We start from the raw sequence: 13,534 nt of genomic DNA on the forward strand, positions 1-13,534 counted from the left end.
GTCCCTGGGATCCTCCGGGGAAGAACACTGGAGTGGGTTGCCGTTTCCTTCTCCAAAGGAAAGGCATTACCTAATTAGATGTAGAAAGCTATGTGAATCCCAGACAGACAGGCAACCTCAGATCTGAAAGCCAGTATTTTAAATTGAATGTCTGTGACCACACTCCAATATGATAGTATTAGATAGCCTTCGGGAGGAGATTAGGTCATGTCAGTGTAGTCCTTAGGAACAGGATCAGTGCCCTTATAAGAAGAGACACAAGACAGCCTGTTCTCTCTGTGCTTTCTGCCATATGGAGACACAACAGGAATCAGGTTCTCACCCGCCGTGACTTTGACTTTTTATTTGTGAGAGAGGAAGAGATTCTTTCTCAAAGTGTGCTGCAGCCAGACGTAGTATCGCTCCTTAGCAGACACTTTGCTGTTCCAATCATACACCAGTCTGTTGAGTTCAGTGTGGAGCTCCAGGAGCGAGTGCTTTCTGGAGGGAACGTAAAAGGCAAAAATTAATCCCATGCAATTATCAATGAGGAGACAAATTATCATCAGAATGAAATCAACTAACAGATATGAAAGTGCTGTAAACTGTTCCTTTCTAAATAGTCTACAAGCTGCTTAGCAAATGATCTAAACAGGTTTGCAGCAGTTTTGTTTGATGACCACAGTCCCCTCCCCCAAGAGGCAACTCTGTGCAAATGCAGGATGAATGTAAAAGGCCAGGCCAACGATGTGGCTGGCCCATGGCATTTCCACCTTGGAAGGCTGAGTCACCGCTGCTCTAGCCCTCCCCTTACTGTTGAGCCATCCCTGACGAGGCTAGGTGTCCCGGGCCCTGAGATTTATTCCTAGGGTCTCCCAAGCGACAAAAGATGCCTTTCACAAGTGACTTGGAGATACTCTAAATTGTAATTAGTGGGCAACTGAAAAGGGACTACTAATCTTCATCTGAGGCACAGTGAGGCTTGCTTCCACCTAAAGGAACACCAGACCACTAATGGTTCCCTTAGAAAAGTATTCTTGCCAATAAACACCAAAAATGTCCAAGTAACAAAGACTTGCAAACCTGTACAATCTGGTACCATTTTTTACCCATCAAATTGTCAAGACGTGGGGAAATAAAAGAGCACACAGTATTAGTGAGAACTCAGGGATATAGACAGTCTCATAAAAGCAGGCCTATGGGAATTCCCTGGCAGTCCACTGGTTAAGACTCAATGCTCTCACTACCAGGGTTCTGGGTTCAATCCCTGATTGAGAAACTAAAGTCCCTCAAGCCACACAGCATGGCCAAAATTTTTTTGAAAAGCTGGTCTATCTGTCCTAGAAGACAATCTGATATGATGTATCAAAGGTTTTTAACATGCTTATTGGACTTTCCTGGTGGTCCAATGGTTAAGAGTCTGCCTGCCAATGCCGGGGACAAGTGTTTGATTCCTGTTCTGGGAAGATTTCACATGCCAGAGGGTAACTAAGCCTGTGTGCTACAATTACTGAGCCCATACTCTACAGTCTGTGCTCTGCAACAAGAGAAATCACTGCAATGAGAAGTCCGCAGACTGCAAGGAAGAGCAGCTACCACTCTCTGCAACTAAAGAAAAGCCTGAGTGCAGCAAGGAAGACCCAGTGAGGTCAGAAATAAGTAAACATATTTTTTAATGCTTGTCATTTGACACAGTAATTCCACTTCTGGGAATTTTCCCTTCAATAAAACAATTAGGAATAAGCACAAATACTGACCTAAAAAGATGTAAAAACATTGCTCAATACAAAACATTGCCCAATGACTAAAGACTGGCCAAGGAAATTATGCTATAACCATATTAGGGACTACTCTGCATAGTAAAATGCTATAGAAACATGATTCCTGACATGTAAAAATAAGCTGTTACACAAAGTAAAAGCATGTTATAAAATAACAGTAGATTATGATTTCGTTTTGGCTTAAAACACATGTTTATGTATAACTGTATGGGATCCAAAAAAGATCTGGAAGGCAATATATTGAGATTTGGTTAACAGGTTGGTTCTGGTAAGTTGGATTAAAACCGCTTGTTATGTTCTGCCTTCAGCATCTATATCTAATGGTTTGTTGGGGTAGTGGTGGTTTTTTTCCCAGTAAGGAGCATGCATTGCTTTTGTAATAAGAAAAAACAAACATTTCTTAATTTTGAAGGAAAATATCCAAACCACAAGCTCTACTAAATATCCTTCTAAGGCACAAAGCATTCATAAACTGTGCAGAATCTATCTCAGACTCTTAAGGCAACCGCAACAAGGGATGAAAAAAAAACCCTGAAGACAAGGGCATCAAACGGTGGCACTTCCATCTTGGTGCATGTGCACATGCTAAGTCGCTTTAGTCGTGTCCGTCTCTTGCGACCCTAGAGACTGTAGCCTGCCGGGCTCCTCTGTCCATGGGATTCTCCAGGCAAGAATACTGAAGTGGGTTGCCATGCCCTCCTCCAGGGGATTTTCCCAACCGAGGGATCGAACCCGCATCTCTTATGTCTCCTGTGTTGGCAGGTGGGTTTTTTACCACTAGCACCACTTGGGAAGACCCTTCCATCTTGGCAGCAGAACAACTGGGGCCAGGATCCACTACAGCTTGGGCGGCTCACCTTTCTTTCCACAGTTTCTGGGAGAGGCACCGCAGGTACAATGAGGGTGAGCTGGAGGGTCCTTCCAGCAGGGACACATCTGCTTTGCACAGGCTCCAGAAGAAGTCAGCTTCTCGGTGAATCAAATCTTGGTAGGCCCCAGGCTGCCTGGCCTTGGATTCTGCACTTTTCACTGACGGCCCGTCCACCTCCAGGAAGCTGCTGTCCTCCAGCTGGCCCTCTGATTTCACATAGTTCTGAATAAAAAAGAGCTTTGGCTTCCCTGAGAGAGAGGGGCACATGTCTGCCATGAACATTCTTCTGATGTGATCCAAAGGAACCCCAGAGTGAGTCTGATCCACACCAAACACGCTCTGGGAGCCCCCTCGGCTCACCAGGATACACGCAAAGCTGTCAGAGTCTCGATGCTGGGGCATCTGGGCAACCTGGCGTAGAATGTTGGTTATATCTGTCATAGTGAGATATAAGAAATGCCTGACTTCATAGCCCAGGGAAGTGAAGGTGTCCCGAAGAATGTCTGGAAAAAACAAAGATGAAAAACAACATAGGAGTAAGGAAAGGTCAAGAGACACTGGGTCACAATCCTAAACATGGTCTCATCTCCATTGCTTGTCTATTTCTGCTTTTTGTTTCATAGTTTGAGACTTCACCCTGGTGGCTCAGACGGTAAAGAATCTGTCTGCAGTGAAGGTTCTATCCCTGGATCGGGAAAATCTCCTGGAGAAGCAAATGACTACTCACTCCAGTATTCTTACCTGGAGAATTTCAGGAACAAAGAAGCCTTATGTGACTCATGTCCCAGCTTCACATCCATGGTCTGTCCCATTACATTCTCTTTCCCTGAGGCCACCACCACATCTGGCCTCAGGCATGGACTGAGCCCACCTCTCATCTACATGAGAGTGAAAAACACTTTTTCTTTTCAACCAAAACTTTTGTTCAAGGGGCTCCTTCTTAAAATAACCCAGTTCATAGGAATGGGTGCAATTGCAGAGTGCAGATCTAAATCTCGATCCGACGGCCACAGAACCTCCCTCCCACCTTATATTTTGTGCTTCTCTGATGGCTCAGATGGTAAAGTATCTGCCTGCAGTGCGGAAGACTTAGGTTCAATCCCTGGGTTGGGAAGATCCCCTGGAGAAGGGAATGGCAACCCACTCCAGTATTGTTGCCTGGAGAATTCCATGGATAGAGGAGCCTGGCAGGCTACAGTCCATGGGATCACGAAGAGTCAGATACAACTGAGTGACTAACACTTTCACTTCCCTTTTCAATTCACCAGTAAGTCAGCAAAAGGCAACGATGATAACCATCACCTAAGAATGTAGTTAAACTATTCACTGTTGTCCTTCTGCCAGACCAAGAGGTAAGGGCAAAAAAACCATTGAATTATATGTATATATATATACACATAAAACGCCATAATGAAGAGATATAAAGAAGGGGCCAATCTCTTTAAAATCCTATGACAAGCAACCTCACTTGTCTGCATAGGGTCTCGGAGTGCTAGACAAGGCGCAGCAGCACCTCCCGCTAGGCAAGGTTTCTGAGGGTGTAGGCAAGGCTTCAGTGCCCAGTTCTGTGCTCAGGTGGGGCTGTACCGTGAGAGAACCTGGACGGGGACCCCAGTGCCATCCCCTCTGCTTTATTCCAAACTCTCCCTTTCAGGAGTCACTCTCTAATCATGGAGCATTCTCTCCCCTAGGGGGCAGAAGCAAACAGAGAAACACCAGACTCAAAGCTCTTTTGTTTACTTGTCTCAGACTGGCTTAGTCCTCTCAAAAGCCTCTTTTCACTGATAGACTGACTCCCTTATCAAAGCCCTTGAAAGAAAGCCACTTCCTCCCTTTCCATCCTTGTATGCAGGGGTCTGAACAGAACCCATGCTCTCCTGCACCTTACTTAATTTCTTGTTTTGATCTGGGCTGTCCGCAGGCTCTGGCCAGGCTGTCTCATAGAACCCATGCTCTCCTGCGCCTTACTTAATTTCTTGCTTTGATCTGGGCTGCCCGCAGGCTCTGGCTGGGCTGTCGCAAGGCAGTCGGCAGGCCACTGCATGAAACTGGGTAAAAGAGGAAGTCTTGGAATGACAATGTCTGAGTTCCAGTCCTGACTCCTCCACCCACATATGGGTCTAAACCTTGTCTGGTCCTGAAAGCAGGCTAACTTACACTAACAGAAGAGCTAAGAAGGAAATGGGAATCTGCGGTCTAGAAGAACAGAAGGAAAAAGAATAAAGCTAGAAGCAGATCCAAAAGCCATACAGGTCCTCAAGGCCAAGTATAAGGCCAATCAGAACACCAGACCTGAATGGGCCTCAGACAAAGACAGAGGATCCCTTAAAATATTCCTGAGGCAACAGTCACTCAATGGACACGGTCTGAAGGGATCCCAGCTGGCATTTCCCATTAATAACACACCTTTTCTCTATCAGATGATGAGGACTGAGGCTAGCTGTTGTTTTTTCTTGACCCAGCAAGAACATGGATATAAGCCAGTCTATACAGGATCAAGATCATGATAGGGTGGCTTTGAAGAAATGACATCTGTAACTTACTCATCTATAAAATGGATCAGTGACTAAACCATGTCTTCCAGAAGGTGGCTGTAAGGATCCACTGAAATTTCTGTCAAGATGCTTTGCAAACTGTGAGTGCTTATTCAAATATAAGATAATAGTTTGGGGACTTCCCCTGTGGTCCTGCGGTTAAGAATTCACTTGCCAGTGCAGGGCACATGGGTTTGATCCCTGGTCCAGGAAGATCCCACATGCCATGGGGCAGCTAAGCCCATGTGCTGCAACTACCAAACCCTGCGAGCCTAGAGCCTGTGCTCTGCAACAAGAGAAGCCACTGCAACGGGAAGCCAGCACACCACAACAGGGCAGCCCCTGCTCACCGCAACCAGAGAAAGCCCGTGTGCAGCAACAAGGACCCAACACAGTCCAAAATAAATATAAAATAAGTAAATAAAATTTTTTAAAAGATATTAGCTTTAAAGAATATAAAGGCAGCCACTTCACCACAAATCATGGAACCTGCCTGCAATGCCTCTCTTGTATGGAACCTACTTCCTTAGAAACCAGTGCGCTAAGTCACTTCAGTTGTGTCCGGCTCTGTGTGACTCCATGGCGGGCTACAGTCCATAGGGTTGCACAAGCAAGAAGACTGGAGTGGGTTGCTATTTCCTTCTCCAGGAGATCGTCCCAACTCAGGAATCAAACCCATGTTTCTTATGTCTCCTGCATTGGCAGGCAGGTTCTTTAGCACTAATGCCACCCGGGAAGCCCCTTAGAGTGAAAGCTAACTAAAATGGACTCAGAGTGGCCAGATTTAGATTCTGCACTCCCATGTATCAACAGTAACTTCCCTGTCTTTCTTGGCAAATAGGGGAAGAAAAATGTGGGTGTTGAGTTTGGAAAATAAAACTTCAACCACCTGCAGAAGTCCCACTTCTCCTACCCATCTTGGAAACTCCACACCTGACCCAGCCCTATCTCTGTAAAATTCAGCTGTTCCTTTATTAACTTCCGGAGAGGGGTTTCTTCTGGCCTGACAGCACAGGGCCGCTGGGGAAAAGCTAGAATCAGCATTGCCCACCAGTTTGGGGACTACTGAGATGAAATCCAAAAAATTAAATACAGTAAAATGTCATGACTCCATTCAGTTAGAATGTGTTTTGACTGAAATGAGCTCACATTTATCTTAATACTACCTACAAAATAGGATTCATTAAATAAATGTATAGAATAAAAAAGAAAGGGTGGCTGCCTCACCAGTCTATTTACAATCACTTATTGAGTAACATTAATAAACCCAGCTCAAGTTATTACAAAGCACATGAATGCAACTCAAGTGTGCAGCATATTCTTAGTGGAAAGGGGAGTTCTGAGGTCAAACATGAAGGACAAATGCAAGATTGACAATACTTAACCAGGTTTCTTTACTCAGAAGTAAAGACTGCTCAGAAGCTTTAAGGCCAACATGCATCGCAAAGCTCCTAAAGGGGAACAAATTATTCTCATCTATTAAAACTCGCTTGACCTCAAAACTCATGCTTTACAAAGTTCCTCTTCCTGTGTTAAGAGAAACACTGTAGTTACAGGATACAGATGAAGTAAACCATGCAGTTTTTATTCATCAAGAAGTCCACACTCTTGTTGGGGAAGCAAACTGGATCAGTCATTTCAGTTGCTCAGTTGTGTCCAACTATTTGCAACTCCATGGACTGCAGCACGTCAGGCTTCCCTGTCCATCACCAACTCCTGGAGCTTGCTCAAACTCACGTCCATCGAGTCAGTGATGCCATCCATCTGATCATCTATCATCCCCTTCTCCTCCTGCTTTCAACCTTTCCCAGCATCAAGGGTCGCATCAGGTAGCCAAACTATTGGAGTTTCAGCTTTAGCATCAGTCCTTCCAATGAAGGACTGATTTCCTTTAGGATGGACTGGTTGGATCTCCTTGCAGTCCAAGGGACTCTCAAGAGTCTTCTCCAACACCATAGTTCAAAAGCATCAATACTTCAGCACTTAGCTTTCTTTATAGTCCAACTTTCCCATCCATATAAGACTACCAGAAAAACCACAGCCTTGGCTAAACGGACATTTGTCGGCAAAGTAATGTCTCTGCTTCTTAATATGCTGTCTAGGTTGGTCATTGCTTTTCTTCCAAGGAACAAGTGTCTTAATTTCATGCCTGCAGTCACCATCTGCAGTGATCTTGGAGCCCAAGAAAATAAAGTCTGTCACTGTCTCCATTGTTTCCCCATCTATTTGCCATGAAGTGATGGGACCAGATGCCATGATCTTAGTTTTCTGAATGTTGAGTTTTAAGCCAGCTTTTTCACTCTCCTCTTTCACTTTCATCAAGAGGCTTTTTAGTTCCTCTTCACTTTCTGCCATAAGGGTGGTGTCATCTGCGTATCTGAGGTTATTGATATTTTTCCTGGCAATCTTGATTCCAGTTTGTGCTTCATCCAGCCTGGCATTTCTCATGATGTACTCTGCATAGAAGTTAAATAAGCAGGGTGACAATATACAGCCTTGAGGTACACCTTTTCCAATTTGGAACCAGTCTGTTGTTCCATGTCCAGTTCTAACTGTTGCTTCTTGACCCACATACAGATTTCTCAGGTGGCAGGTCAGGTGGTCTGGTATTCCCATCTCTTTCAGAATTTTCCACAGTTTATTGTGATCCACACAGTCTAAGGCTTTGGCATAGTCAATAAAGCAGAAGTAGATGTTTTTCTGGAATTCTCTTTCTTTTTCTATGATTGCCAAAGGATGTTGGCAATTTGATCTCTGGTTCCTCTGCCTTTTCTAAATCCAGTTTGAACATCTGGAAGTTCTTGGTTCACGTACTGCTGAAGCCTGGCTTGGAGAATTTTGAGCATTACTTTGCTAGGGTGTGAGATGAGTGCAATTGTGCGGTAGTTTGAAAATTGCTTGGCATTTCCTTTGGGATTGGAATGAAAACTGACCTTTTCCAGTCCTGTGACCACTGCTGAGTTTTCCAAATTTGCTGGCATATTTGAGTGCAGCACTTTCACAGCATCATCTTTCAGGATTTGAAATAGCTCAACTGGAATTCCATCACCTCCACTAGCTTTGTTCATAGTGATGTTTCCTAAGGCCCACTTGACTTAGCATACCAGGATATCTGGCTCTAGGTGAGTGATTACACCATCATGGTTATCTGGGTCATGAAGATCTTTTTTGTACAGTTCTTTTGTGTATTCTTGCCACCTCTTCTTAATATCTTCTGCTTCTGTTAGGTCCATACTATTTCTGTCCTTTATCGAGCCCATCTTTGCATGAAATGTTCCCTTGCTATCTCTCATTTTCTTGAAGAGATCTCTAGTCTTTCCCATTCTTTTGTTTTCCTCTATTTCTTTGCACTGATCACTGAGGAAGGTTTTCTTATCTCTCCTTGCTATTCATTGGAACTCTGCATTCAAATGGTGTATCTTTCCTTTTCTTCTTTGCCTTTGGCGTCTCTTCTTTTCTCAGCTATTTGTAAAGTCTCCTCAGACAATCATTTTGCCTTTTTGCATTTCTTTTTCTTGGGGATGGTCTTGATCCCTGTCTCCTGTACAATGTCATGAACCCCTGTCCATAGTTCTTCAGGCACTCTATCAGATCTAACCCCTTGAATCTATTTGTCTCTTTCACTGTATAATCATAGGGGATTTTCTTTAGGTCATACCTGAATGGTCTAGTGGTTTTCCCTACTTTCTTCAATTGAAGTCTGAACTTGGCAATAAGGAGTTCATGACCTGAGCCACAGTCAGCTCCTGGTCTTGTTTTTGCTGACTGTATAGAGCTTCTCCATCTTTGGCTGCAAAGAATATAACCAATCTGATTTCGGTATTGACCATCTGGTGATATCCATGTGTAGAGTCTTCTCTTGTGTTGTTGGAAGAGGGTGTTTGCTATGACCAGTGGGTTCTCTAGGCAAAACTCTGTTAGCCTTTGTCCTACTTCATTTGGGCCAGGTGTGGGCACCAAGGTGGCACAGAGTGGGTGGCATGGAGGTGCTGGGTTCAGCAGGAGCAGGCCAGGGGCAAACCCCTGATGCTCCCTGGTGGTACAGTGGTTAGAATTCGCCGCAGCCCAGGTTTGATTCCCGGTCAAGGAAGCCTTTCTTCTTCCTCTCCCCCTGCCACCTACTGATCTCCCTGGTGCAACCCTACCACCCTATTAGCTCATGCTTGCTCTGCCAGCCTCAGTGCTGTGACAGCAGCCCCCCTGGGGCCCTGCAGCTCTAGCCCAAGCATGGTCAGACCACCTCCACTGTTCCCTAGGACAAACCTTTAGGCCACAGCGGCAACCTTGCCCACTCCAAGCTGTCCACCACCAGCTTCTTCCTTCTCGGATGCCCCCGCCACTGCTTGGACTCTCAGCAGCACCACTTCCACCATGACCCACCTGGGCCTCCCAATGCCTGCCTTCCTGCCTGCTGAGGGGCTGTGGCTGGTGCCCCTCGTGGCTGTAGTGATGCTCCTGGGCTTGTGCTGGGGCTCCTGCTGTTGTTGTGGTAAGGTGGGGAGGGATTGGGTGGGGTTAGGGATGGGCTGGGGTGGGCTGGGGCGGTCGCCATGGGTGTGAGCAGCTGCACGATGGTGGCCACAGCGGAAGGTGCGGAAGGAGTATCTACATCTACGAGTGGGGCCAGTGGCCACGAACACACCTTCCTTACCACATGCCTCATGCCAGCAACCGCTATGGGAGGCTTAGCCACTGTGCCAGGTCCTGGGCTGGCTGTGACTCTCGTGCACCAGTGGTGGCTCCAAGAAGGTCCTGGTCTTAAGTGGGCTCTGGGAGGCAGACCAAGGCACCCAGGAGGCATAGGTGTGAAGATGAATGTGGACCTGTGCTGGTAGTCACACCGCCGCACAGTGGAAGTAAGAGAGCACACAGATACCAGTGGGGCCAGCCGGGAAAACCTTGCCAACCAGATGGGAGGCTGTAGGCGTGCTCTAGGCAGAGATGCCTGCCAGGGTGGACTACCTGACCAATATGGTACTCCACCTGCCTGACCACAGCTCTCAGTCCTACGACAGTGAGGCAAGATTTACCCAGAAGACCTCCCTCCCCACTCCTAACCAAAGGTGGGTATGTGGGCACACACACACACCCCCCTCACCTAGTTATGACATCCAGTAGTTTCCCATTGCCTCCCAACTATCTGTCTACCCAGGATACACTCCATCCCTTCTCCCCAACCTGTCATCCACTTCCCCTAGGAATTCTCCCCAGGGGTAATCGCACACCACAGTCTCCTTTTAGCCCAATCTTGGGCTCCTCTATCACCAAAGGGTTTCATGTCTGTTTACAGACTGTTTTCTTCAGAGGTGAAGTGGACGGCGGATGAAGTGCACCAACATGAGGCGACGGCAGAATCCCCTGCGGAAAAGGAGCCCCTGTGGGCTGACTGGTGCTTGCCATCGCTGCATGAGGTTTCCTCAACAGCTCTGCTGGGGCCTTGGGCATCAGTGTGGATCGGTGACAGTGTGGGACGAAGGTGCTTGTGGCCGTGGTTGGTGGCCACCCCACGTGTGTCAGGGCATGGAGCAGAATGATCACATAGGAGAAGGGGCGGTGGTGAGCCGGGTGCTGGGACGCAGGGCTTGGGGTGCTTGGATGTGTATAAATGTGCATAAAACAATGACTGACATGTCACATAGAGCAGCAGGAGTTTACGTAAAATAGGAGATCAGAGTAGGGAAAGTCAGTGCAGTCTGAGACACCTGAAAGGGAAATTATGGGAAAGGTGTAATTCAGCTGTGGTTCCCCCAAAAAAACACACCAGGGCAAAGGAAAGGCCTCCAAGTGGAAGGAAAATGGTGAATACAGACAGAAGAGTGAGAACGGAAGTGGGGAGTGGAGGGGGCGGGGCTTATTTAAACCTGACTTTCGATTGGTTCAGATACACCGCTCGGGGGGGTTTTACTGGACAATCCATTTACTGGACACACAAAATTATAAGCTACTTTACAAACGTCGTTTTTCTTTTAAGCTACAGATGATGACTAGTAATTCCTTCAGGGCTAGCTTTTCTTAGGAGAAAACAATATTAATAATAAACTTGTCAAGTGCATGTCAAGAGAGGCTTCTGTGGCCCCTTAGGCAGCCTTAAAGTCCTCTGCTTTTCCACTTACCCACTACGCCTTTTCCACAATCCCAAAACTCCAGAAGCTCTGAAAAACTTAAGTTCTTTTCCCTAACTTGTTTTGTAGCAAAATCTTTCCTGAACTAATGAAAAGCTATTTATAGTCTTTATTCCACTTAGTGCAAATATCCATTCCTTTTGCTGTAGAAATAATCACAGATTATGGGGCACTACACTAGACCCCACTGGAATGGGGTCTATATTACAGTATATGTACCATATCATCATTCTGAATTCTTAAACTTTTAAATTTTGAAATACAAGGGTCTCCAATAAGGGCTTGTGGACCTAAAATTCTTTATATCCTAGATTTATGATGTCTGAAAAAAGGGTTTGCTATGTAGCACTGAGTTAAAGGGCTTCCCAGGTAACTCAGCGGTAAGGAACCCGCCTACCAATTCAGGAGACACAGGAGACGCAGGTTTGATCTCTGGGTCTGGCAGATCCCTTGTAGAAGGGAATGGCAACCCACTCCAGTATTCTTGCCTGGAGAAATCCATGGACAAAGAAGCCTGGAGGGCTGCAGACCAAGGGTTCGCAAAGAGTTGGACATGGCCGGGAGCGTGCACACACACACACACACACACACACTGATTTAAAGGGAAATTTCATTAGTGATTCTAGGTTTCCAACTGAATGGTTGCTTAAGTCTCAGAGGATAAGAATGCTCAGAAAGGGCTTCCCTGGTGGCTCAGTGGTAAAGAACCTGCCTGCCAATGCAGGAGACACAGGGTCGATCCCTGATCTGGAAAGATCCCACGTGTCGCAGAACAACTAAGCCCATGTGCTACAACTATTGAGCCTGTGCTCTGGAGCCAGGAGCCGCAGCTACTGAGGCCCACAGGCCCTAGAGCCCGTGCTCCTCACAAAGAGAAGCCACCGCCATGAGAAGGCCGCGCACTGCAGCCAGAGTGTAGCCTCTGCTCACTGCAACTAGAGAAAAGCCTGCCCAGGAAAAAGACCCAGCACAGCCAAACTAAAAAAGAATGCCTGGAAAAAAAAAAAAGCACCCACCACAGACTTCCTGGTTCCACACACTCTCCCCCCGCCCAATTCCCAGGGACGCTATCTTTAATAGTCTGCTAATGCCAAGGTAGTTAAGAGGGGGAGGCTTCTCTTCCTTGGCACTCCAGCTAGCAGGCAACAGTGGCTGCTCTATGGGAATGAAGCCTCCATCACCATCTCAGGTGTCAGACTTCCACGTGTTTTCAAAGCTCAGCAGCAGAGGCCAACATGGCTGCTCTGATTCCCCTTGCTGAGTTTTGTTTACATCTATCAGTACAGGAAAATGCTGCTGATTTGGGCTGTCACCCATCCCATTAAGTGAAATCGAGGAAAGGGGCTGCGTAACCCCAAGGAGCGGCCAAGCTCCAGTCAACACCCTTGCAAAGCTCTCTCTGTGATCAACTTTCGGCTTTCAGAACGACTACTGCTCTGACAGAAGAGAAAGTTTACTTGCACAAATTTCCCAGAGAAATGTGCAGCATCTGTTAGAGAAATCTACATCTTAGCCTAGTTAAAAGAGCACACAAAAATCTTCAAGCTTTTCAGAAACAGTGAGGGAGAAAAGACGAATATACACATCCTCTTAAAATCTGCAAACACCATCTTTCATTCAGCCTAAAAAGCCCAGCCAGAGCCCAAGGTCAAGGTCCAGAGTCCATGTGTCTGTGATCTGGGGCTCTCACTTCTCCCCTCCTTAACAAGATGCTCTGTCAGGGAGCCTTGAAGCAGGACCTCGTGCAAGTCTAACTTTGCTAGGTCTCTGACCAAGTGACGCCACACCGAGGACGCCAAGCACAAAGCCACTGAACTGAGACAATTGGCCCCAAATCCTTAAGCCTCTGCGTCTGTTCCAAGAAGAGGTTACTGACTTCTCTAAAGATTCTTCTCAAGAATGAGCCATTAAAAAAAAAAGTTAAAAAAAAGTTTTTTAAAGAATGAGCCACCAAATGATAACCTTATCTTTGTTCACAATGTGGCTCTGAGGCCAGTCTCTACCTTGTGGCCTCTATACCTGCTTCACATAGGGCCAAGCGTGGTGTTTTGCACATAGTAGGTGCTCGATAAACATTTATGGAATAAAGGAAGAATAAACCTATAAAGCTTTGGGGAAATCACATACTCTTTGGATAGATGTCTCGTTTTTTTTGAGGACAGGAACAGATAGGTATAAGGGAGTCTGCTAAATTCTACAGGTACAAAGGAATGATTTTAGAAACATACCAAGACCAATAGAGCTTAT

At 46.2% G+C, this 13,534-nt stretch overlaps 1 protein-coding gene across 9 annotated transcripts in view; it reads right to left on the reverse strand.

Annotated features, from left to right (window-relative positions):
- Positions 1 to 315: 315 nt before the first annotated feature.
- The window catches only part of CFLAR (CASP8 and FADD like apoptosis regulator), a 50,471-nt gene continuing 37,252 nt past the window's right edge, over positions 316 to 13,534 (reverse strand). For 5 of the 9 annotated variants that reach the window (XM_040228814.1, XM_040228813.1, XM_040228812.1 and 2 more), the window contains 2 exons: positions 2,618 to 3,134; positions 316 to 480 (listed from right to left, as the gene is read on the reverse strand). In XM_040228814.1, coding sequence (XP_040084748.1) covers positions 342 to 480; positions 2,618 to 3,134 — 656 coding nt within the window. In that variant the 3' untranslated portion in view covers positions 316 to 341. The remainder of the gene's footprint in view (positions 481 to 2,617; positions 3,135 to 13,534) is intronic. The other 4 variants (XM_040228819.1, XM_040228820.1, XM_040228818.1 and 1 more) reach the window with 2 other exon arrangements.

This window comes from Oryx dammah, unplaced genomic scaffold (genome assembly GCF_014754425.2).
Source record: "Oryx dammah isolate SB20612 unplaced genomic scaffold, SCBI_Odam_1.1 HiC_scaffold_27, whole genome shotgun sequence".
In the NCBI taxonomy this organism is placed as follows: Eukaryota; Metazoa; Chordata; class Mammalia; order Artiodactyla; family Bovidae; genus Oryx; species Oryx dammah.